This window comes from Suncus etruscus, chromosome 15 (assembly GCF_024139225.1).
Source record: "Suncus etruscus isolate mSunEtr1 chromosome 15, mSunEtr1.pri.cur, whole genome shotgun sequence".
Classification (NCBI taxonomy): domain Eukaryota; kingdom Metazoa; phylum Chordata; class Mammalia; order Eulipotyphla; family Soricidae; genus Suncus; species Suncus etruscus.
The window spans coordinates 54,429,642-54,456,304 of NC_064862.1; the positions used below are offsets into that span (position 1 = coordinate 54,429,642).

Consider the following 26,663-nt stretch of genomic DNA (forward strand, 5'->3'; position numbering starts at 1 on the left):
AGCCTTTTGCATTTGCAAGTCAAGTAACTATGGCTGACCCAGCTCCCATCCCTCTAGGAAAAGTTTCTTTTGGGATAGGGATGTTGGGACCACTCCCAGCAGTGCTTGGGAATTGCTCCTGGTGGTACACAGGGGACCTTCTGCAGTGCTGGGTATCAACCTGGGTCAACTACATGTAAAACAAGTGCCCTCCCTACCATACTATTTCTCCAGTCCTGGGGAAATATTCTTAGCTCTTCCGTCCCTCCGTTCCTCTCGCCTGGTGTGGTGAGGAGCTAGGGGTTTTTGAAAGCCCATTGTGTTCCCTCTGCTTGTGAGCAGAGCATCTTTGTTCCTTCAAGAGAAGTCCCTGCCCCCACTGGGACCATTCGGCCTCCCAAGCTAAGGAAGAGTGCCAGGTGATACCAGGTGTCTCCCAAGATAAAACTCAGGTTGGACAAAGCACAGAAGCACCCAGAGTCCAGAGGTCTCTATTCCTGCCCCGAGACTCAAGCAGCCCCATTTCCTGTCATTTTCTGAGTCTGGCTCCTGCAATTCTTTCCACTCTCATTTGGGAGCTCACCCTGCACCCTCCCCCATGCATTCTTTTACCAGAGAATCAAGACAACTGATGTCCTCAGCATCACACAGAAAAATACTCTCAATGTTTTCCTCAAACTCAGAGCTCCTGATGGTCCTTTCTACCTTCCCCAACTTTTTAATGGAGGCACCATGATGGACAGTTATTCATGAGTTTCAGGCAAAAAATGCTTCAATTTCCACCCCTTTCCTGATTGATGTACCTTCCCTCTACCAATGGTTCCAGTTTCCCTCCTGCCCCCTCAGCCTGTCTCTGTGACAGGCACGTTTTCTTAGTTTGTTTGTTTGTTTTTATTATTATGGGCACTGTGGTCTTCCATACTTTACCAGTAGGGTTTGGATCAGGAATAATGTGGGATCAGATGCTGTGGAGATGCTCAAACACCCCCCCCTCTCTCTCCTCTCTCTTTCATCCACAGTTAACCTGGTCTCTGGGCACAGATGTGGCTGGCAGGCCAGGTCATATCCTGGGTCCCCATTGTGTGTGGGACTCAAAGCTCAAGGCACTCAAGGAGTATTTGCATTTTAGGGGCTTAGGAGTGAGTAAGGGGCTCACTAGGGAGAGAAAAGGATTGCGAGGAGGGAGGAAAGGAGCCCCAATGACATGTCCAAAGAGCTGTTGGGGGGTGGCTGGCTTTGACTCCATTGAGAGACAAGAAGTGGTTTCTGCCACAGTGAGAGAAGGAGGTACTGGCTCCAAGAGACCCCAGCTAGAGCATATCCAACAAATTCACACTCAGCAGACACCCCCTGTAGCATCTGGCCCTGGAAAGACAGGCAGGCAGCAGCTTCTACACTGCCTTATTTGAGCTCAGCAGACAAAGGTGTAGGCTCCAGGCTCAGGGCCCTGCGGGTCTCATCACCACCTGACACAGGCCTTTCTCCCCTATCTTCTCCACACTCTCAGGGGTGCAGGTCTGTAGATGAGTGTTCTGAAGAAGTGGACAATGTACACAGTGGGCCCTGATCAGCCACAGAGGCCTAGAAGATTCTCATGGAACACTTAGCTCCCCACCGAGCAGCTATTTCGGCCCAACTGCAGGCATGAGGCAGCCAGAGGCAGCCATAAAAGGAGAAGCCAGTGCCAGATTGGGAAAGGTGCCCAGCTAGCTGCTGGGGAACCTTATAGGAGTTATCTAGGGTACCCACCAGGCCAGGGACACAAGAGGGACAGAAGATGTCCAAGGAGGTACTCATCAGGGGGTGCTTAGACCCTGTGTTAAGACTGAACCTAAACCCTGAGCCAGGCAAGAACCAAACTACACTTGTCCTGACCAGGTACCAGCCAAACAAGTCCTGTGGGGCCAGGAGGACAAGCTTGGTATGTGGGAGCCCCAATTTAATCACTGTCACTACATGGTCCTGAGAATAGAGCCAGGAGTAGCCCCTAAACACTGCTGAGTCTGACCACCAAGACCAAAATCAATAAATTAATCCTGAAAAGAACTTGGTAGACACAATGGTTATCGTTATCATTATTATTATTACTATTATTATTATTGTTATTATTTTGGTCTACGGGTCACATTTTGCAATGCTCAGGGTTTACTCCTAACTTTGTACTTAATCCTGGTGGGGCTCCAGGGACCATAGTAGGGTACTAGGAATGGAAACCTGGGTTGGTGAGTTCAAAGCAAATGCCCTCCCCGCTGTGCTATCACACCAGCTCCCATCAGCCCACACTCTCAAAATACACACTATTTCCCCCATTCGAACAGGATTCCTTGAATAGTACCCTCTAGCCATGAGTGGAGCCAGCCAGGTATGAGATGCACTCAGAGGAATGTCAGGGAGATGGCAGGTAGGATCTTCCCAAATATGCAAAAAGTCCCTGTCAAAAACACCACCTCAACTGCACACCTGACAGGTCCTGGAGTAGGGAAACAGTGTCTGAGGCCAGAGCAGAAGGAACAGATTTTTCCCCTTTTGAATCTGCAGTGCCTTTCACCAATAGACCAGAAAGCCAGAGGAAATTGGAAGATAAAATGAAGCATCACTCAAACATACACTTATGAGATATGTATTTAAATTTAAATTTCCTTTATTTATTGTGGAAAGGGGACATACAGCCAGTGGCAGTGCTCAGGGGTTATTCTGGCTTGGACTTGTTGGTGCCCAAGGTACCATATGGCACCCTGGGAGTCAAACCTAGATCAGCTCAGTGTAATGCAGGCACTTTGCACTATCTCTCAAGGACAGGATCCATTATTTATTTACTTATGATTTGGAGGATACATCCAGTGGTACTCAGGGATTACTCCTGGCTCTGCACTCAGGAATCACTCCTGGTAGTACTCCTGGCAGGGACCCTATAGGATAATGGAGATGGCCAACCTTTTCTCACTGTCTTCTTTGGCTCCATAACAAATTCCCACCTTTTTTGGGGGGGCACACCTGGTGGTATTAAAGGGGTGACTCCTGGTTCTGGGCTCAGAAATTACTCCTGGTGGTGCTAAAATTCCCACCTTTTGGAAGGAAAAAAACCATTCCTCCAAGACTGAAATGTTTCTCCAAACTTTCTTTTGGGGAGATATTTCACACCATTCCCTAATAGAATCCCATCCTCACACATATGCCAGGTAATGTCACAATGAATGTGTTTCATAGCAGCTATTAGGTAACATCCAACCTCAATCAAGAGGGGCTGAAAGTACATAAAGAAAAGGCAATGACCGGGCCTGGAGAGATAGCGCAATGGCCTTTGCCTTGCAAGCAGCCGATCCAGGACCAAAGTGGTTGGTTCGAATCCCGGTGTCCCATATGGTCCCCGTGGCTGCCAGGAGCTATTTCTGAGCAGGACAGCCAGGAGTAACCCCTGAGCAATGCTGGGTGTGGCCCAAAAACCAAAAAAAAAAAAAAAAAAAAAAAAAGGCAATGACCTTGTATTGCATGGGACCAAGCTGGGTTTAATCCCCAGCACTATATCCTCAAGTCCCAGCATGACCAGGAGTAATATCTGGTCACTGAGCCAGGAGTCAGCCCTGAGCTCAGCTACATATGCCCCCCACCAATGGCTACATAAAGAGCTTATCTTTTATGGGAGGAACAAATTATAGCCACACAGAGATCTTAGATGCAGAGAGTTACACTACCCGAAGTTCTTACAACACAGTGACATGGAGGACTTCAAAACCCCCAAAACATCCCTCTCCAAGCAGCAACCCCTGTCTGGTGGTAGGGTTGGTGCATGGGGGTGCCTTCACACTCACCAGATGAAACAGAAAGAAACCAAGGGGTCACACTGCAAGTGAGCACCTTGGTAAGGTGAAGGGAAAAAAGCACCAATCATCACAGCTTTCTACCAAGAGTACTCAAGACCTCACTGTCTATTACCCAGAAGGGTTGGAGACATAGGGAGATGTGGAAGATTCCTTGGGAAGACCACCCCAAGGGAAAAAAAAACAAAAAGGAAAAACCAAAACCAAAAACATAACAAATTAAAGCCATGCCAATGGCTAATGTGCCACCCAGAGCCCAGACAGCAAAAAATTGAACAGAGACTGGAACATACACACCCTGTCCCAGAATTCATGCTCAGAATCAGTGGCCACACCACTACTTTCTGCTTGCTGGATGACAGAGATTTGGGCCAAGATGGGGACATTGATTAAAATGTATATTTCATTATAGGGGTTAGAGCAAAGCATAGCGGGGAGGCATTTATTTGTTTACATGCAGCCAACCTCAGTTGAGAGTTAGATCCTCGTTATCCCACATGGTCCTCTGAGCCTGCAGGAGTGATTCCTGAATGCCTGAACCAGAAGAAACCCCCAGAGCATTGCTAAGTAGGGCCCCTCATTATCACACACACACAAAAAAAGGCAAAACTAACTGATCGGGGCAGAGCTCAGAAGAGCTGGACTTCTGGAGGGCACTGCTGGAGAAAGAACATTCTAGAAAAAAACTCACCTCTAGGTCTGGATGGCACTTAGAGATGTATAAAATCCAATGTGAAGGCCAAGGATTGATTAAAAAAAAAAAAAAAGAAAAGAGTAGGGGAAGGGAACGGTTTTGCAAGTGGTGAGACTCTCAAGTCAACCTTAGCATGGTGAGGGTCCTGAGTACCACCAAAATCTCCCTAGTAGGTTCAAGACCACCAGGTCTGAGCACTGAACTGTCATAGTCTTGTATTCCCAGGAGCGATGTCTACACCCTAAGGACCTCTGGGGAGCCCTCCCTCTCTTGAGGCTGGGTCCTAAAAAGCATTGACATCATTCAGTGCTATGCTTTTACCTTAATTTACAAAAAGAAAGCAAAGGGGCCAGAGAGAGCACAGGAGTGAGGCATTTCTCTTGTACACGTTGAACTGATGTTTCATCTCTGGCACCCTCTATGATTCCAAGCCCCACCAGGAATAATCTGAGCATGGAACCATGAGTTAGCCCTGAACACAACCAGAAGTCCCCCACTCCCCAAATGCTAAAAATGGACCTGGAAGTGAGACTGGAAGACCTGGACAAGCTGTTTCCCAGCACTAAGCAAGATGAATGCTAGTTAGTACCTCAGAAGAAATGGAGGAAAGAGCAAGGAAGACATTTTGCTGGGCAGCCTACAGGAATGGAGGGAGGGAGAGAGGCATTGTGGGCTCCATGCCATGGTGGCTTTCCCCCATGCCCCCTCCAAGGGGACAGGGCCCAGCCTTTTCCCACACAGCTGGCATAGCCAGGCCCCTGGGGCATCAGGAGGGCTGGGGCTCTGGAGCTTATGCCGTATTTGCCCACACTCTCTGCTCTCCCCCCACATACCCAGGCTTGTTTTTTCCCTTTTTCAGTCACAGCTCTCCTGGGGCTCAGTACAGTTGCCAAACAGCACATTCTTGGCAAGAATAGCAGGTGGGAGGGAAAAGAAGGGGACCTGGGGCAGAGCAAATGCACTCTGGGGGAAGGGGTCCCTCACAGCCCCTGGGATAGGGGGGCTGGAGGAGCATCACAGACTCCAAGCCTCACAGCCTCTCACCTTTGTAGCATGCTCCGGTAGGCTGGTGTCGGCGATGGCATAGATGTGGGGGGGCATCTCGTGTCTCTTCTTGCCTTTATACATGTCCACAATCTTCTCCGAATAGATGGGAAAGCTGCTTGTAAGGGTTGACCACCACGCAGAAGAGGCCAGAGTACGTCTGCCAACAGACAAACTCAGTTTATTTCCTTTCAAAAGGCCAGAGAAGGACTCAGCACAGCACAGCACCACTGGGCATTTCTCTGGCAGCCCCCACTTGGCAGAAGTGGGCCCCCTGATTCTTCCTTTAGAGTTGGGGGAATCAGAAACAGAAGTTCAGCATCCCAATGTGGACCACTGGGCACTGCTGACAGTTTGAGACAGAAAAAGAGAGGAGAATGGGGCCAGGTGGGAGCATTCAGCTCATGATATCCCACGGCCGTGAGGTTTAACACCTGCCCCAGACTCACGTCTCCATCAGCCACCACTTCCCTTCTCAGCCCCTTGAATTTAAACAACAGTCCCTGTTTCAGAAGTGATTCCGAAAAGGCAGTCCCAGAGCTGAGTTCTTAAGAGGCTTCTTTCTCTGGGTGTGTTTTGGGGGTCACACTTGGCTGTGTTTGGGGGATGAATCCCGACCTCCCCTGCCTGCAGAAACTGTGCTCAGTCAGTTCTTTAAACTTTCAGACAGAACACTGGACAACACCCCCTACTTTTTCCATGCCCCTGTTACTATTCAACAAGTGAGAAAGTGGGCTTGGAGGGGGATTGAAAAATTCATATTAAGACTGTTTAAAAAAAAAAAAGATTGTTTAGCCTGCGGCCAGAGAGATAGCACAGCGGTAAGGCGTTTGCTTTGCATGAGGAAGGTCGCTGGTTCAAATTTCAGCATCCCATATGGTCCCCCGAGCCTGCCGGGGACGATTTCTGAGTGTAGAGCCAGGAATAACCCCTGAGCATTGCCGGGTGTGACCCCCCCCCCCCCCCCCAAAAAAAAGACTTTAGCCTAGTTGGACCCTTCAGATTAGGGGCTGGGCAATGTTTGGTACATGGGCCGTATCAGGCTCATTTTGGTCATGTGGTTCAGCTCTGGCCTATGTCTGCCTATGTCTGCCTGGGGTGCATCCACTCCTATTATTCAGCCTGCAAATAAATATCCAACTTGTTCTCAGCAGCAACAAGGATCTCCAAAGTTGCTTGTAAGACAGGACTGAATACAGGTGCCTTAAAAGGGATGGTATGGACACTGTGAGGCAGCTGGATATGGGGAACCCACACTGGGAAGCATCTAGAACAAGCAGGTCCAGTGAAGACACAATTGTTTGGCTTTGTGGACAATGGAACAGAGTGCATGCAGGATCTGCTGTGTGGTCACAAAATCCTCCTGGAATCTGAACAGTTCTCAGTGGGTCCCCATGAGAACCCCTCAATCGTCCAGGCTGGGTGCCTTTTAACAAAGGTGATTTGTAAGTAGCTTGTAAATTCACCTCCAAGAGCCTTAGGTGGAGCTTAGGTGAACAAGTCTGAATCAGGGTGTGCATGAAATAATCCAGACCAGGCTGAGGATAAAACACTTGTAGTCTGGCAGTCTTCTACCTAGTATGGAGCTCCTGCTGCCTGCCAGAACTATCTTTTTTATTGAGTACTGGGACCAGCCCTGGGGGGGTGGGCAGTAAATCCACCAGGTTTATAAGTAAGACAATCTCTGTTTGGGGGTAAATCCAAATTGTAAACAAACATACAAAGAAACCAGGGATGATCTTTATTTTGGGTTAAAATAAGGTGGAACCCAACAGTGGCTGTTGCCAAGATTTTGAAAAACAGCTGATCCACTCCTCCCCAGATTCAAGGGGACCAGGTTGGTGGGAGTCAGCACAGGCTCTAGGCCAGCGTGATGGGGGCCTGGGCCCACTGACCCTAGTTGTGATGGATCCATAGTACATGACACATAGCCCTTGAATCCAGCTCATAGACAGAGGACAGGCTCTCACTTGCTCTTCAGAACTGCTTTCCCCCCAACATAAGCACACTCAGACTATCTCCTTCCCAGCACCCAATGACTAAGGAGGATACTGACATTCTGACCCAGGTCAACACAGGATGACCAAACAACAGAGAGATAAGCGGCTGGGACACTCCCCAAGCCTACACAGCTCATGCAGTTCCCAAATCCCTGAGCACCAGGCCTGACTGATGCTGGACCTAGCCTGCATCTACTCTCTCAGTTATGGAGAGTTCTGTCCTGAAAGAGCTTCAGATAAGACTGTGGCTGAATGAAGAGTGGGAGGTCCCCCTCAGGTCTGTCTGTGTGTGATAGGTGGGGGGCAAGGCTGGGAGAGAGAGGAGAATGGCCCTTTGATCTTCCAAGGACCCAGAGCCAGTGGGAGTAGAAGGAAAGAATTTCTCTGGTTCTCAGCATTTCCCTATGAAAAAGGCACCTATGAAGCCAATCTAGACAGTCATCTGCTGTGGACAGAGCATCAACTATGTATAAGGTCTATGTTAGATCTGTATAAGATGCTGGAGCCACATCAAGATGTTAAGAGCAATATCAAGATCCTGGAATCATATCAAGATGTTAGAGCTATACCAGATACTGGAACCATATCAAGATATTAGAGCTATATCAAGACACAGGACTATACCAAGATGCTAGAGCTATTCCAGGATGATAGAGCCATATCAAGTTTCTGGGAGCCATATCAAGATGCTAGAGCATATCAAGATGTTACAAGCTAAACCAAAATACTGGAGTCATATCAAGATGCTAGAGCTGTATCATTGATGGTCTTACCCATAAAAAGCCTACAGTCCAGGGGCGGGAAGGTGGCGCTAGAGGTAAGGCGTCTGCCTTGCAAGCGCTACCATAGACGGACAGCGGTGTCGATCCCCTGGCGTCCCATATGGTCCCCCCCAAGCCAGGGGCAATTTCTGAGCGTATAGCCAGGAGTAACCCCCTGAGTGTCAAATGGGTGTGGCCCAAAAAATCAAAACAAAACAAACAAAAAAGCCTACAGTCCAGAGAGATGACCAAAGTGCTTGAAAAATCAAATATTGGTGGCCGAAGTAATAGGACAAAGGTTTAAGAACTGGTTTTGCATGTGGCCAAATCCAGCTCTGACTCCCAGAATCTAATCACATCATTGTCTGAACAAGGATGGGGCCAGAAGAGAAGGTCCCTAGTCTATATTGGGGGTGTTTCAGGAACATTTTTTGGGGTTGATGGGGATACACTACTTGCCCCTGAGACTTCACAGATAGGAAGATGCTCACCAGCTCTGGAAGGCTCTGGAGGCAGCAAAGAACTCAGACACCAAAATGCCCGCAGTGGAGCTTTTACAGGGGGTGGAGCAGGGACAGGACTGTTAGTGCAGACAGAGGGGGAGGCGAAGGATTAGGCAGGCCACATGTGCAGAGCTGAACCCCCCAGCACAAGGAGCTAAATCTGCCCAAACGCAAACACTGCCTGCCTGTGCCTCTTTTCCTCCCTCAATTCTAGCATAGGTCTGGTGGTTGCAGAAGCTGCTCAACTGAGTGTAATGTAGGAGGGGTAGGCAGGGGAAGCACCAACTCAACCTGGAAAGAAAGTGCTTTCCTCTCTGCTCTGGGAGACTGACTTGAAATAAGGGGGTCTTTGAAGAGATCTTTGACAATGTCTTTTTTTTTTTATTTTTTTTTTTGCTTTTTTGCTTTTTTGGGCCACAACCAGCAAAACTCAGGCTCTATGCTCTGAAGTCACTCTTGGTAGGCTCAGGGAAACATATGGGAATGCCAGGGATGGACAACCGGCATCTGTCTTGGGTTGGCTGCGTGCAAGGCAAATGCCCTACTGCTGTGCTACCGCTCTGGCTCAGACAATGTCTTTTCTGTTTATTTTTGGGTCATTATCTGGTAGCACTCAGGTTATTTTTGGACTCACTCTGCACTTAGGAATTACTCCTAATAGCCTCGAAGGACCATATGGGGTTTGAACATTGGGCTGGCCATATGCAAGGCAAGGTGCCCCTATCTGCTGTCCTATTGCTCCAGCCCTGAACTGATCCATATCTTGTTCTCTGAGAACTGGGACTCCAGAACCTCTGTGCTATCTTAGAGATGCAAGTTGTGGATTTGACCAAGGCCAGCATTGCATCTAGCTGTGTCCATTTGTACCCAGCCCATTCCTGAAGATGCGAAGGCAGCTGGGATTCCTGCTCCAGCTTGCTTTGTCCTTTAACATCTCAAGAGCAACAGCACATTTTCAAATATGACACAATGTGATGCCCTCCCAGTGTCTCCCCTGCCCAGGGCCCCTGGTCCTCTGCCTGGGGTCTACACCTATGAACAGGGTAAAACGTGCATGTTTCACATAGGCAGCAAATATGTTTTTGTTTTTTTGTTTTCGTGCCACACCCGGTTGTGCTCAGGGGTTACTCCTGGCTGTCTGCTCAGAAATAGCTCCTGGCAGGCTCGGGGGACCATATGGGACACCGGGGATTTGAATCCAACCACCTTTGGTCCTGGATCGCCGCTGCTTGCAAGGCAAACACTGCTGTGCTATCTCTCCGGGCCCATAGGGCAGCAAATATGACAGCCACAATCTCTCGTGTGATTTTTCTTCCCATTTGCTTTTGTCTCATTTATCTAACCCTTGTGGCCTTTTCTGTGTCTGGCTCATGCCTATCTCACTAAAGCAGTTTGGGGAACAGGGAATTCTGTTGCTGTCACCTGGACAGGCCAGAAGGATTCTGAGAAAGTCCTAATGGTTCTCAGGCCTCCCGATTTCCCTGTCTCTGTTTGGAGGAGTCACAAAACACCCTCTTCTTGTTGAGACTTTCTAGTACACTCTTATCTCTGGAAAGTCTCTTTCTGTTTGATTTTTTTGTATTTTTTTATTTTTTTTCTGTTTGTATTTTTAAGCTCTTTTAAAACCTGTGTCTACCACTCGTGTGCAGATAAGAAGAAATTGAAGAAGGCCCCAAGCAAATGCTTGCTAAGGCCATTTGAGTCTGTTTTATGGTTCAAACGAAAGCTGCCTCAGCAGAAATATACTTTAGTGGGGCAGGGCTTTTTATGAATTTCCATCCCCAGCCACTTTATGGGTATATGTTTCCCTGAAAACTTCCAGAAGTTATCCCTAAGTTAATACTTAAGTACCTACCAGGTATGTACCACCAACCCCCCCCCCCCCCCCCAAATCAAGGCTATAGCAAGGTCCTATTCTTGGTGGACCAGCATCTGTATCAGGATAGGTGGCCTAGCAGTCTAACTTACTAAAGAAGAAAGAATTGTCCATCAGAGGCCAGCTCAGGGTCTGGATAACAGCCACATAGGTAATGAACCGAAACTTCTGTCTAGCTATGTGTTCTCCTGCCCCCCTTTCTCCAGTTTCTCCTAGGCCCTGGGAAGCACCCTTTGCTCAGAGCTCTGTTGCAGACCATAGAAAGGTTTGGAGAAAAACTAGGATCATTTCCCTAATACGGTCACAAGAGGGAAGGACTGAGCATGAGGCTGAGATCTGTGTCCAGCCATGATGGGGGGGCTGGGAAGGATGTGGGGACCTTTGAGCTGGAGCAGCTGGAGCTGGACTCTGAACACAGAGACAGCCAAGAACAGTGTGGGCAGGAGATGTGAAAGGGAGATTAGATTGGGGTGTGTGTGTGTGGTCTGAGGCTTCCAGCTTCTCCCCAAACCCAACTGCCCTTGCTCTTGTCTCGGCCCCTTGTAGATCCAGGAAAGATTTTCTGGGCCAAGCCAAGTCAGAACTAACTGGGGGGGCATGCATTAGATGCTGGCTGTGTACCTTGCATGCTGGCATTTTCTAGGGTGAGAGGTAGGTTAGAAACTGGTTCTCGGGCAGGCTGGGCTCTCTGGTGTTTTGATCCTGTCCTTGTTGGAGGTGGAGTTCCAGAAGAAAACAGAGTAGAGTGGAAGTGCAGGGTTAGGGGAGCTGCTTCAAGGAGAGTAAGCAGTTTTGTGAAACTTTTGAGTGCTGATCACTGACAGTTTATCATTTGAGCCCAAATGTTCATGTGCCTTAAGGTTACCGAGTGTATCTCCCACCCTTCCCCAGGGACCAAGGCCTCTGAAGTATCATCTCACTACGCAGGGGTTGTTTATTTTGCAAATAAGAATTCCTGAAGTTCAGAGAGGTTGAGAGAATTGCCCTAGGAATGTAAAAGAAAGGAAAGAAAAGAAAAAAAAGGAAGGAAGGAAGGAAGGTAGGAAGGAAGGAAGGAAGGAAGGAAGGGAGGGATGGAGGGATGGGAGTGAGGGTGGGAGGGTGGGTTGGAGGGAGGGAAGGGAGGGAGGGAGGGAGGGAAGAGGGAGGGAAGGAAGGAGGGAAGAGGAAGGGGAGGGAGGGAAGAGGGAGGGAGGGAGGGGTGGCAGGGAGGAAGAAGGGAGGAAAGAAGGGTGGAAGAAGGAAGGAAGGAAGGAAGGAAGGAAGGAAGGAAGGAAGGAAGGAAGGAAGGAAGGAAGGAAGGAAGGAAGGAAGGAAGGAAGGAAGGAAGGAAGGAGGAAGGAGAGTGAGGATCCAAGCCCTGGTTTTTATTCCATACTCTGATACTCTCTTAGTCATTGTCCTTTCTCCACCAGATAAAGAACCTGCGGGTGGTCTGGGCTTAAGTCACACCCGCCTCCTAAAACAGGGGTGGCTTGGGCTGAGCCTTGTCTATGGAGGCGTAGTGTGGGGAGATCAGGATGCGGTAGGTCCTCCAGAAACACTGTCTCCTGTCATCACCAGTCAGCAAACACTTACTGACGTCAGCTGTGGCCCATTGACTGAGGAAGCTCCTTAATGAGAGCTCCCACTTGCTTCCTGGCCTAGCACTCAGTTGAGCAGGGTCTACACTCAGTGCTTGGGGGCTCTGGGAGAGAGACACATGGGCTCCTGGCCCCCTTCCTGCTTCACCTCCTTCACTACAGAAACTGGCTTCTTTTTACCTGAAGAAACAGACTGGAAGGGCCCTAGACTGGAGCAGCTGTTTGGCCACTAGCTGGAGGGTCCCCAGGCAGGTCATGGGCCAGGAGGCATTTTTAACTCATCTGTCTGGAAGCTCAGAGGAAAGTGAAGCTTTGATTTGTTGTTTGAATCTGTGGCCTGAAGTTATTCTAGCTTTCAGGGCCTTCAGAAGGGCCCCTCATTACTTCTGAGTTTGAGTAAGGCGCTGTCAGGGGATCGTGGGGGGAAGAATCACCCCCAGGCTAGCTTTGCTTTGTCCCCCACATCCCAGCATAGTCCAAGCCTGAGGACTATTCCCCACCAGAAGGATTCTTGGACAGGAAGGATGTAGGTTGAGATGAGCTTCACTGGTCCGAGCCAGTTTTGCCCAACCTGCTAAATGAAACAAGCATCCTTGTTGATGCTTCTGTGGATGCTGGACTTGGGAGTGTGAGATAAAGAGTGTCAAGGTACAGAATTGGATGCTTCATCGTTCAGAGCTACTCCTCTGTGTGTTGAGAGCCTAGCTCCTCCCCTGGCCCTTTATGGTCCCCCTCAGATGCCTGAGCACTGCACTAGGAGTAACCTCTGAGCACTATCAGGTATGACACAGAAAAACAGCTGGGTTCTATCTCTGGCACCCAATAAGGCCTCTCCAAGCCTTCCAGGAGTGGTTCCTGAATACAGAATCAGGGGGTGAGTAATCCCTAAGCATCACTGGATATGGCCAAAAACAAAACCGATAAAAACTCTGCCTATGGGGCCAGAACTATAGCACTAGTGGGTAGGTTGCTTGCCTTGTATGCGGTCAAACCATGGGTTTGATCCTCAGCATCCCATAGGGTCTTCCCTGAACACCAGTAGGAGTAATTCCTGAGTGCAGAGGCAGGAGTCAGTCCTGAGCATTCCTGGGTGTGATCCAAAACCAACAACAACCATAAAAACTCTGCTCTGAGAGAAATCACCTGGTATTTGTTCATGTCCCCCTGAGTCCCCTCACTCAGCTCGTCCCCCTACAGTTCCATCCCTTTGCAGTGACCTACAGGAGGAAAATTACTCTCTGTGTCCAGAGACATGACTACCAGGTCCCACAACACCATCCTTGGGGTCAACCCATTGGCCTGTGATGCTTTCTCCCTCATCGGCATCTCCATGGTGCATCATGACCCTAGGGCCAACAGCTCTGCTCAGCCTCTTGACATGATAACAAATAATGAGCTCACACAGGGAGGGTCTCTGTGCATGGGTGGGGCAGGGGCTTACATGCTCGGCTTACAAAAATCAGGTGCTTCATCAGGAGCCTCCTGAGAGATCTGAACTCAGGTCTAAATTGACAAGCCATCAATAATAATAAGATGCCACCTTGGAGACCAGAGCAATAGTATTGCAAGTAGGGTGCTTGCCTTGCATGCAGCTGACCCTGGTTTGATTTCTGCTGTCCCCTAGGGTCCTCTGAGCCCTGCCAGGAGTAACCCCTGAACACTGTCAAGTGTGGTCCTCTCCCATGCCGGAGGCTGCTTCTTGCTAGAGGTCAAGTAAGCACAACTCTGACAAGAGAGGTTTTTCTGCAGATCAGGTTTAATGGAGGGAACAGTCAGGGTAGAGAAACCAGGGGCCTTACAGTCAACCCTGAGAGAGAGACAGAGAGAAAGAGAGAGAGAAGGAGGGAGAGAAGGAGATGCAGCCAGCATCTAGGAGAAACCATCTGGAGAAACAGACATCAGTAGCAGAGCAGCAGCAGCACTAGCCCCAGCAGCAATACCAGCACCCCCATAATCTAGTTGGGGTTTTCTATACCCATGGGACAATTGCTACTCAATGACAGTTACCATGGGTCATTTTAAAGGGACAGATTCCTTTTATGGCAGTTATGACAATGTAGCCCAAGACTCCTTCTCACCAAAAAAGGGGGAAAATGTATGGGGCTGGAGAGATAACACAGTGGGTAGGGCTTTAGCTTTTCACACAGCCAACCCAGGTTTCATCCCGAGCATCCCATATACTCCTGCAAGCCTGTCAGGAGTAATTTCTGAGAGCCACTGGGTATGGTTCCAAAACAAAACCAAAGAATTAGGATGTGCCCACAGCCCATAACCTCCTCCAGGACTTGGCCTTGGCAGGCCTGGGAGAGGCAGAACTCACATAGATGAGGCCGGAGAAGTATCTCTCACGGAGATTGTGCAGCACAGATGCCTCATTGAGACATGTCAGCTCCGCCATGTCCTCAACCTTGGAGAACTTGGGTGGGTTCATCTTCTGGATGTCGTCCTTGCCCACCGTCACCTTCTTGCCATTCTCCACCAGCTCTACCACCACCTCGTCGCCCTTCTCCTCCTTGATGCTGGCTGCCTCGAAGCCCTGCTTCTCTGATGGGATCCATACCAGCTTCTTGGCCACCCAGTCGGCCTGTGCCACAGGACTGTTGAAGTTCTTGTCCACAAAGAGGAACTTCTCATCATCACTGAGTTGGCCTTTCTGTGCCATGGTGCCGGGTGGGTCCCCTGGGGAAAGAAGGAGCAAAACAGAGTCAGAACCAGGCTAAAGACCAGCCCTCAAGCAGAGGAAACCCCAGGTCAAGGAAATGAGCAAGCCTCTGGTGGAAAATGCATGCCTTGCATAAAGGAGTACCAGGTTTAATTTCTAGCAGTCCCTAACACTGCCACGTAGAGCTATACCAACATGAATATCACCAGGAATGGTCCCTGAGGCCCCTGAGCACTCTTTTTATGACCCCCAAATAAATAACTACATATAAAAACATTTTTTAATCTATCGCTTCCCCTTAACATGCCTAGGAAGTGTCTGTAGAGAGTCCCCTAAAGACAAAGACAAGGATTAGGTCTTTCCTGGCAATTTGGTGTTCAAAAGTCCTTCATGAAAGGACTGGTCATCTGTCATCCATCACATGTGATGGAGGCACAAGCCATGGGTTTTTCCTAATATGCACTGCTACCTGGGCTGCAGATGCAAGAATACTGCCCAATAATAGCATCTAGAGATAACAGAGACAAGGGCCAGGAGGACCAGTCAATGTAGGAAGCTTGCCACAAATAGCAAGGAGTGCACTGAGGGCAGAGAAGGGACCACTATGATGAGAGTTGGAAATTATCACTCTAGACAAGAACTGGATGCTGAAAAGAGAGAAAGTGATATGTATGATTCCCCTTCAGTGACAATATTGCAAATACAGTCTAAAAAATAAAAAGACACGGAGAGAAGATAAATGTCATAGAGGAGGGAAACTGGGGACATTGGTGGTGGGAAATGTGCACTGGGAAAGGGTATTGCTCGTTGTCTAACTGAAACTCAAGCATAGACAACTTTGTATCTCACGACAATTCAATCAAATAATTTATTTAAAAAAGAAAAGAGGGGCCGGAGAGATAGCATGGAGATAAGGCGTTTGCCTTTCATGCACAAGGTGGTTGAGTCTCGGCATCCCATATGGTCCCCTGAGCCTTCCAGTAGTGATTTCTGAGCATAGAGCCAGGAGTAACCCTTGAGCGCTGCCATGTGTGACCCAAAAAACAAAAAATAAATAAATGAATAAATAAATAAAAAGAAAAAAGAAAAGAGGGGCTGGAACAATAGCACAGTGGTAGGGTATTTGCCTTACACACGGCCAACCCAGGACTGATCATGGTTTGATTCCCAGCATCCCATATGTTCCCCCAAGCCTGCCAGGAGCTATTTCTGAGCACAGAGCCAGGAGTAACTCCTGAGTGCTGCCAGGTGTGACCCAAAAGAAAAAAAAGACAATTTCTGTTGGGGCCAGAGAGATAGCACAGTGGTAGGGTATTTGCCTTGCATGCAGCTGATCCAGGGCAGACGGTGGTTTGAATCCTGGCATCCCATATGGTCCCCAGGCCTGCCAAGAGCAATTTCTGGGTGCAGAGCCAGGAGTAACCCCTGAGTGCTACTGGTGTGACCCAAAACAAAAACAAACAAAAAATGGCACTTGCACAAACATAGTGAGAAATCTGTTTTTTTAAATATAATTTTTATTTTAATTATAGTGGCTTACATATCGTTCACAGTAATATTCCAGGGACAAGTTTTCTAATGGTAAAAAAAGAAAAGGAAGGGTCCAGAAATGTGTTGGTGGGAGTGAGACAGTGACTTGGACCCCAACCCCATTCCCTCACAGCCAAGTTGAATCCCTGGTACCACTGGGTACACCTCCCAACACCACAATGATAATGCATTCACCAATCAGCATCAATGAAAGATCAATAATAATAATAAATAAACTTGTGGAGTTGAATAGACTCACCATCTGACCCAACCATCCCATTTCCAGATTTGTGACTGAGAGCACATACATGTTTTCACACATATTCACAGATGCATCAACATTCATAGTCCATTGCTACATGAGAGACAAAGCAAATGGTGTCCCCAGGCCATATGTGTCTCTGGACACTGCACAGAAAGTCCAGGGGGAAAACTTCGTGTTGGGGAAAGGTCAGGGCTCCAGTGGCTGCTCACTCCACCCAGGAAAATCCCTTGAAACAGAGGATGGATGCTTGCTAGGTGCTGGATCAGAGCTGAGGGGTGCATGGCTTCTTGGGGGGGGCACAAATGTATCCTAAAAGGTGAGGATGTTGGGGCTGGAGTGATGGCCCAGTGATAGGGCATTTGCCTTGCACAAGGCTGACCCAGGACGGACCTCAGTTCAATCCCCGGCGTCCTATATGGTTTCCCAAGCCAGGAGCAATTTCTGAGAGCATAGCCAGGAGTAACACCTGAGCGCCACCAGCTATGTCCCCCCCCCAAAAAAAAAGGTTAGGATGTAGAAGTAAACTATGCTGCAAGTTACAGAATTAAAACTTTTAGTTTTGTTTTGTTTTGGCTTCCCAAGCAGTGCTCAGGAGGCCCCTAGACAATACCCGTGAATTTTTTTAACCAGTGGTTTATGTGAAGGCTGAAGAATGAGTCCCAGGTCCTTCCTATGATACTCAGGAGGACTCCAGAGCTGTATTCAGCTCTGTATTGAGTGGTGCTCAGGGACCATTAGGTGACAGGGATAGAGCCTGGGTCAGCTATAGGCAATGCAAGCACCTTAGCCCTGAACTATAGAGAATGTATATGGTATGTGTGGGCTAAAGAAACAACAGTGGTTAAAGCTGATGACCTTGGTCCTTTCTCAGAACCTGGTGATCCTCCCCTCCAAGTGCAGCATCTCCCCTGAGCACTGCCAGCTAAGGCTCAACATCCCTCCCTTCCCCCCAAAAAAGACTTTGAGAGAATCAGGCAAGTCACAATGGGCCTCTGTATCCCTTGTTTCAAGGAATAGAAAAGCCTAAAAACATCTCCAGTTGCCCTAGAGCGCTGTTCTGGTCCCAGGGTTTCTGCTTCTGGACACAGATGGGAGGGAACAGGGTGGTATGCAGTGCAGCAGCTTCTGGAAGGGAACCCTTCAGGCAACTTAGGCAACCTGTTGCGACTGTCCTGTTTAGTGAGAGAATCTCTGGGGCTAATGAGACAGCTCCAAGGCAGAGAGGCATGTCTGGATTAGAGCAAGAGCACAGCGAAAGGGTGTTTGTTTGCCTTGCATCCAGACAACCCAGGTTCAATCTCCAGCATCCCCTGTGGTTCCCTTAGCCTGCCAGGAGCAATTTCTAGCACAGAGCCAGGAATAACCCCCTGAACACTACTAGGTGTGGGCCCAAAGCAAAAAAATAAGCAAACAAACAAACAAACAAACAAACAAAAGAATCCCGGGGGCCGGAGAGATAGCATGGCAGTAAGGCTTTTTACCTTGCATGCGGAAGGACAGTGGTTCAAATCCCAGTATCCCATATGTCCCGAGTCTGTCAGGGGCGATTTCTGAGCATAGAGCCAGGAGTAACCCCTGAGCATTGCCGTGTGTGACCCCCCCCAAAAAAAAAAAAAAAAGAATCCCAGGAGCAGGAAAGCCGGAAACCTACCCACAGAGCCACAGAAAGGAAAAGTAGATAAAATTCTGACTCAGACTAGCAGAGTGGAATGCTCAGGAGAGGAGGAACTTGAGCCAGAAACAAAACTCTGTGGGAAGAAAAAGTGAAGGAATACCAGAAAAAGTTCCCTTTTACTTTTTAGAAAACTAAAATTATTATTATTATTTTTTTTTTGGTTTTTGGGCCACACCCGGCAGTGTTCAGGGGTTACTCCTGGCTGTCTGCTCAGAAATAGCTCCTGGCAGGCACGGGGGACCATGTGGGACACAGGGATTCGAACCAACCACCTTTGGTCCTGGATCGGCTGCTTGCAAGGCAAACGCCGCTGTGCTATCTCTCCGGGCCCGTAAAATTAATTTTTTAGTCCTGCAGAAGATTCCAGACCAAGGGGATATTAGAAAAGGCACATAAAACTTCACCCAAATCCATGATCCCTTATTCTTGGAAACATCCCTCTCTCTGTCTCTGTCTGACTCTGTCTGTCTGTCTGTCTCTCTCTCTCTCTCTCTCTCTTCCTTCTCCCATTTCCCCCAATGGCTCCACAATTTCTCTTCCCTGAAACACTTCCCCATGAGGGCAGATGCTGCCTTGGTGACCTGGCAGGGCACAGAGCGAGGGCAGCTCCTTGCCTGGAACCCAAGTGGTGGGGGCTGAGTCTCACTGTAGACTCCAGGGCCCCTGGCACTGGTGGCACTAGTTTTCATCCTGGGCACATACATGCCACCCACTCTGATACTTCCTTGGTGGTCAAGGAGGGTCCAACATATGACAAGTAGAACCCATTTCTTTTCTTTATTCCTCCTGGCTCTGCACTCAGGAAATCACTTCTAGTGGTGCTCAGGGGACCATGTGGGATACTAGGGATAAAACCTGGGTCAGCTGTATGTAAAGCAAATGCTCTCCCCTGCTGTATGTACTATTGCTCTGGCCTCTCCTCTCTCTCTCTCCCTTCTCTCTCTCTCTCTCTCTCTCTCTCTCTCTCTCTCTTTCTTTCTCTCTCTTTCTCTCTCTCTCTCTCTCTCTTTTCTCTCTTCCTCCCTCTCTTCCCTTAACCTTTAGTAATGGCTTAGCTTTCACTTTTTGGAGGAATCTGAGGGACCACCAGGGTCATCTCTGCAGTGCTCTGGAGACCTCATAACACTGGGACAAACTTCAGGCTTCCTGCATACTAGGCATGTGCTCCCGCCCCTTGAGCCTGGCCCTGGCCCTGCCATTAGCTTTGAGCACTGGAGACAACCCTACAGTCTGCAGCTGTGTTCAACACATTCTCATCTCTGGCATCCACAGAGCACGGTCTCAGGGTTGCCTGGGCATACATGGTTATTTGCTCCAGGCACCTTAGGATGGAAAAAGTTCCAGGTGCCTCACTGATGAATTGTCAGGAAAAAAAATAACAAAAACACACAAGAGGAAAATTAAAAGACACTGGATCCCACTGGCAGCCCAGATTCTCTGAGTCACCCAAACAGCACAGAGATCTGATCTCAGTCCAATGATGGAAGGAGGCATGCTGGCTACTTCCCACAGCTTTGATGCCACTGACAGCAACAATGTGTGAAAATGGCTTTGGTCTCTAGATGGAAAGGAAAGGAATGGGGGCTCAACAGCTCCTTTGGATGGCATTTCCTAGAGGATGCTCCTTGGAACCCCAATCCCTTGAAATATTAGGGATGAGGGTAAGATTCAAAAAGGTGAGACAATTTTTTAATGAGATAATTCATTTTGGGCTGGGGGAAACATCCAGTGATGCTCAGGCTGACTCCTTGTTCTACACTCAAAAATCCTTCCTGATGGTGCTCAGGCCCTTAAGGGAAGTTGGAGATTGAACCCAGATCAGCTGTGCACAAGGCAAGCTTCTTCCCTGCTGTAAAATTGCTCTGACCTGTGTGATAATTTTTTAAAAACTATCAGAAAGATCTGTGGACCTGGTAGAGTATGTGCCCGTAAAAATGCCACCAATTTTCTCCCCCCTTTGAGAAGCAGAACCCATCCAGACATCCAAGGTGATCTTGGCATATCTGAAAGTTCAAAAACCCAAGTTCAGGGAGATACAATCCAGAGCACAAGTTTTGCTTTTAGGATCTCCAGGTTCAATCCCTGGCACCACATGGTACCCTGTGAGCCTCAGAGAGGGGAACCCCCAACCCAGCACTAATCTGGAGTAGCCAAAAGTAAAAAATAAAAATCCCAAAGCTATTTCTCTTGTTTAACTCAGCCCTTAACTCCACAGCCCTTTTCCCTGCCCAAACCCTCAAGTTTGTCCCAAGATTTGGAGAGTCCAGTGGGGCCTGTGCTGGGTAGCATCTCTGATTTCTAGTCTCCACCCACAGATCTCAGCAGCACACCTGCCTCCTAGAGTAGAAACCCAGAAGTGCCCCCTCCCCATCGCCAGAACGTCTGCATTCCCAGCATAAACCACTGCCAAGGGCTGTTGGAAACACAGAAACATGGGTCTAGTGGTGGGGGGCTAGCCCCAGCCTCACCCAGGAGGTGGGGAGCCCCAAGGGTCAGGAGAAACAGGTGTCCAGGTATGTCCTCACAGACACTGCACTGCCTGCACTTCTGGGAAGTGAATTATTCCGTGTTTCTGGAGTGCTACAGAGGGAAACTGAACAGATGGGAAGGCCCAGCTGGTAGTACATGGAGGGCACATGACACAGCCTCCACACCCGCTTCAGATTCGCTTCAAATCCACTTCTAGACCTGCTTCCGGATCCGCTTCAGACCTGCACTGACCTTGGCCTAAACTTCTAATTGAGGCCCCAACCAGGATTCAGGCATTAGAGGCTCTTCTGGTCTGACTGGGGAAAGGAAAGGAGTCCCCCCCCAACTCCCAGTGAGCACTTTGACCCAAATGGTGCAGGCCTGTCCAGCCAGCAGGGGACACAGTCACACATGGCACAACACACACACATGACTTTGTTTCTGGAACATAGACAAGCTAAGAAACCCTAGCAAGGCTCTTGCCTTGCATGCGGCTTGCCCAGATTCCATCCCTGGCATCCCATAGGGTCCTCCAGCACTCTCAGGAGTGATCCCTGAGCACTGCTGTTTATGGACCAAAACTCAACAACAAAACAAACAAAATGCTCAGGGTAAGCCTCAGTCCTGCCCACACACCCCCACACTGGGTGATCATGAGCAAGTCACCTCATCTCCAGGTTTAGGACAGCAGAAATCCAGGCAGACCATAAGCATCACACTGAGTGTCATGCTGAGTGCAGTCCAAAGACTGCCCCTGAGACTGAGAACATTCAGCTGCTTTATTCTTTGTTTTCTCTGAAGACCCAGTCCTGAGCACCATGAGAAAGAGAAGGACTCCAGACCATGTACAGCCATGGGCCTCATCCACAGTGCCTCACGATCTTAATGCTGGGACCTGAGCTACTAACAGGGCCTGTTTGACCATGTACTGCATACTCTCGCTCTTGCTCTTTCCTTCTTTTTCTCCTTCCTTCCTTTCTTTTCTTCCCTTCTTCCTCTTTCTTCTTTCCTTTCTCTCCTTTTCCTTTTCCTCACTTTCCTTCTTTCTTTACCTCACTCTTTCTTTCTTCTGTTTCCTTCCTTCTTTCTTCCTTTCTTCTTTCTTTTTCTCTTTCTCTTTTCTCCTTTCCTTCTTCCTTCCTTGTTTCCTTTATTTCTCTTTCCTTCTTCCTTTTTTACTTTTTTCTTTCTCTTTCTTGCTTTTCTTCCTCCTTTCTATCTTTTCCTTCGTCCTTCCTTCTTTCCTCCCTAACTTCTCTCTATTTCTTTTTTTTTTTTAAAGCCAGTCAAATTGAGCAGTGGGGGGTTATATACTCTCTATTTCTTTATTCCTTTTTTCTTTCTTTTTTATTCCTCAACCACCAGTGCTCAGGACTTAGTCCTGCCTCCACACTCAGGGATTACTCCAGGCGGTGCTCAGGGGACCATATGAAGTATAAGGAATGAAATCTGGCAGATGCTCTCCCCACAGAAAAAAGGCTCCAGTCACTTCTATACAAGATCCTTTATCCACTAGGGACCAGGACAAGCCATTTATAACATGAATTCTAGGTACCACCTTAAACTTCTCAGAAACAAACACAAACTTCCTAGATACATGATATGGTGTGGGAGCCTTCAGCGAGGGAAGCATCTCTTTTATTCCTTCTTTTATTTCTGTCCCACTCCTGATATCTTTAAAACAGTGACTTGAGTTCAAAATCCAGATGTGAACTCACATCTTCATGCCACCCATTTACTCTAAACAGAAAATCCCTTTCCTGCTGCATGATGTGACACCCCCCATCACCCCCCCCCCATCGTTCCTCCATCTCCAAGGAACATGGTCCTAAGGTTTGGCAGTTGAACTTGGACACATCCCTTGGATACCCCCACTTGGCAGTTGGGCTTAGACATGCTCCTTGGATACCCCACTACAATGACTGTTGAACCTAGAAATCCCCTGCACATGCCCCTTAGATATGCCTCCTGTCATGCTGGTTATAAAAGAAAAAACTTGGGCTGTCACAGTATGGGGGGTTCAGAATAGTGACAAGAGCAGTGACTGGTGGCTCACGGGGAGCCAGAGATAAAACATCGGAGAAATGCTGCTTGCTTTGCATCTATTCCCTTTTCTTTTCTTTTTGTACCAGGGCCTCCCCTGGCCACCTCTGGCTGGTGAATTTCCATCTAACTCTCTCTCCCTTTCTCTAAAATCTTTGGGTAGGTGGCAGCAGCAGGCCTCAAAAATCAGAAAAAATAAAATGTGTACTTAGTTTCTTCTCTTCTCTCTTTCTCAGTCTTGGACCAATTGTTAACCAATTGGTTAACCAATTGATAACCAATGTGTTATCATCCCTGGTGGGCATAAGGCCCCATCCAGCAGCTGGGTCCCACTAGCCCCTGTGAGCTTTGCAACACTAGGCCCTGGCAGTCTTGGGCCTCGGCTGTATGCAGCCCTGCAGCCCTGGCAGCCCTGGGCTTTTGCACTAAAGTACCCCAAAATCATGTGAGCAGGGAGGCAGATTCAGGATCTACTGACTCAACTCAGAACTAAGAAAAGAAGAAACTATTCATGGGCAAAACTGACATTTTTTTTCCCTTTCTTCCTTACCAAAAGAATTTGGGTCACCAGTGATCCCAAGGATGAAGGATGCTTTTAGAAAGCGAGAAGGGGCCATTCCTGGTCCCACAGGCACTTCAGTACTTTGTGTTCTCCAGCTTTTGGCTGGCTCCACACAGCTTAAACGAAACACCAAGTCTCAGACAGGGCCCTTGGAGCTTGAGATCAGAGTTTCTCGACTTTTCTCCCAATGCGGCTCTCTTCACTGTTATTTTCTTCCTGTGGCCCACACCATCTTTGGCTCCTAGCTTCATACAGAGGCCTCTCTCCCTCCATTGACATAATTTTCATCTGTGCCCCCTTAGACTGTGCTGGGCTCATGGATTCTGGTTTGGTTTCCATCATTTTCCAGGTGCTGCCCTTTGACTGAGCCACTGCAGGGCTGGGAATTTTTCAGACAAACTCCTCCAAGGGGCCAAAAATAGCTGCCCATGGACGGATGTTCCCGAAGCAACTATTTATAAGAAATCATCAAAAATGTTTGGGGGAAGGGCAGAGAGACAGGACAGAGGGGAGGGCACTTTTTTGCACATGGCCAACTTGGGACTAATCCCTGGCTCCTCATAGGGTCCTCCCCCCAAAACACTGCCTGGAATGATCCCTGAGCACAGATCTAAAAGGAACCCCTGAATACTGCCAAATGATACCTCCAAACAAAATCACAACAAAGCAATGGTGGGGGAACTAGGATGTTTAGCTGAAGGATCTACTTTGATACTCTGTAGAGTCTGTTGTAGCCTGTAACAAGACAGGGAGCCCAAAGTGCTGATGGGCTGATGAGATGAAGAGGTTAAGTGTGTGCTGGAGGGGGAGGAGAACAGAGACTACTTGGCAGAGGGACAAGATTTATGTCAAAAAGGAAGATATGGCACAAGAAAGTCTGGGAGTGATGCATGAGGAAGCATGACTCAGGAGCACACTGGGGGACATCTCAAGTAGAGATAGGGAGGGGGTGCTACACAGTGGGGTTGGGGTTGAGTGTCTGTCTCAGCCTCAATGCCTGTGGTCAGCACAGTGGGGGACAGGGAGAGCTGAGGTCAGTCCTTGAGCTGCCTCAGCTGGGTTTCCGGGAGCCCCCTGGAGGTCCCATCAAACCTAGAGGGCTAGGGGATGGCATGTCTCATCTGAGGACTGCTGGGGACCAGACCCCATCTTCCAGAATTCCTTCTGCTCCTACCTGACTATCTAACTCAGGCTTTCTGTCTGTAGGTGGCCACAGTCCTATTGAGGTTTATTTTGCTTGTTTGTTTTGGAGGCCACATCCAGTGATGCTCAGAGCTGACTCCTGACTCTGTGCTCAGGAATCATGTCCAGTCGGGCACAAAAGGATCATATGGGATGTCAGAGACGGTACCTGAGTCAGCCGAGTGCAAGGCAAGCACCTTACCTGCTGTCCTATCACTCTGACCCCATATTTAAAGGGTGGGAAGGAAGGAGGAGACCTCAGAAAGAAAAAGAGCTCTAGAAAATGCACCTCCTGACCCCTGGAGAGCTTATCTCTCTGCCCTTGAATCACAAATGGGCTGATTCACTGGTTCTAACACAGAGGAGAAATATGCCTGCGAGGAAGGAGATGTTTAGACAGATAGCACATAAGTTTAGGAAGAAAGGTGACACCTGAGAAAATCAGTGACAGGTATGTCCTTTAGGGGTGTCTGAGCAGGGCAAGTACAGACTGGACCACACTAAATAAGAACTGGAGAATTCTGGACATGTTTATTCTCCATTGGTACTGAAGGTACCAGAAGCCAGGCATAGACTAAGTCCTTTATCTAGAAATATCTTGTGCAGGGTCAAAGAGATAGAACAGCAGGTTCTATCTAACAGAGGTCTATACAGGTTTGATCCTTGGAACCACATATGGTTCTCCACGTGCTGTCAGAAGTGATCCCTGAGCATAGTGGCAGGAGTAAACCCTGAGCATGGCCGAGTGTGACCCAAACCCCTACACACACACACACACACACACACACACACACACACACACACACACACACAATCCTCTCTCAAGTTAGCTTTGCATTATCCTGTCCTCCTGGATACCTCATGGGATCATTTGAATAAGCCATTCAGAGCCACACTTGTAAAACATGGTTGGTAAATGATATTTAATCATCTATTCCCAAGGGCTGCTGGGAAAATAAACAACTTAGGTTTTGCTGGAGCTGAAGCCTGATGCTTGTTAACAGAAGCAAATCTCCTTGGCTCCATTTCACAGACAGGAAAAACTGAGGCTGGGTAAGGCCCAGGTGGATGGTTGCAAAAGTTTGCCTGTGATCATCTCATGATCATCTCATAACGGATTTCATGTGGGGCTTGACCTTCAGAATAATCCAATGTGTGTCTGGATTAAAAAATTACATGATTGTACCCCAGTATTAAATGCAACTACTTGAATTTTGCCTACTGAGAAAAAGGTCTTATCCCCCACTCCCAAATAGGTGATTTTCAATATTAAAAAAAAAAGGAGAATAGGCAATTACTCTTTTCCTTCTAAATATCATTCATCTTCTTCTTCCTCCGCCTCCTCTTCTTCCTCTTTTGTTTCCCACCTCTTTTCCAGACCAGGAAGGTCAAAAGCACAGAAATTCCCAGTGTCCCACCAACAAAGCAGCATTACAAGGCCCATTGGTGAGAGAGCCAGGACTGCCTGGTGGAGAGTGCTACCATAAATGGGCATGTTTGCCTCAATCTCAGCCTCACACTAAAAAGTAATGATAACAAACCCATAACAAATACCTTGTACGGAATAACACAGCCACTTCAGACATGACAATTCAGAGTAAAAAATAAAAAAGCGTGGTGTTTACCAGTCTGACCCAGGAAGATTCCAGGAAAGTCTGGTTCCTTCATGCACCATAAGCCTGTTGCATGGCCTCAGTCAGAGCACAAATAGTGCGGTTATGGGGCCCAAAGCAATAGCACAGAGGGAGGGCACTCGCCTTGCACATGGCCAACCATGTTCGATCCCCAGCATCCCATAAGGTTCCCTGAACACCGCCAAGAGTGATTTCTGAGTGTAGAGCCAGGGATAACCCCTGAGCATTGCTGACTGTTGACCCCAAGCGCAAAACAAACAAAAATAATCCAAAAAGTTAAACAAACCAAACAGTGCAGCTATGCTCTGTTCCCTAAAGGTCAGTTTTGAGAGAAAATGGTAAACATTTTTCTGATTGGAACCTTTTTTAGTCCCCCAGACTAA

At 48.3% G+C, this 26,663-nt stretch overlaps 1 protein-coding gene across 1 annotated transcript in view; it reads right to left on the reverse strand.

Moving 5' to 3' along the window:
• MYH11 (myosin heavy chain 11) overlaps positions 1-26,663 on the reverse strand; it is an 85,430-nt gene that overhangs the window by 56,733 nt on the left and 2,034 nt on the right. Inside the window, 3 exon segments of the mRNA XM_049789258.1 lie at positions 5,529-5,646; positions 5,648-5,695; positions 14,579-14,937. Of these exon segments, the coding sequence (XP_049645215.1) occupies positions 5,529-5,646; positions 5,648-5,695; positions 14,579-14,920 (508 nt within the window). The 5' untranslated portion in view covers positions 14,921-14,937.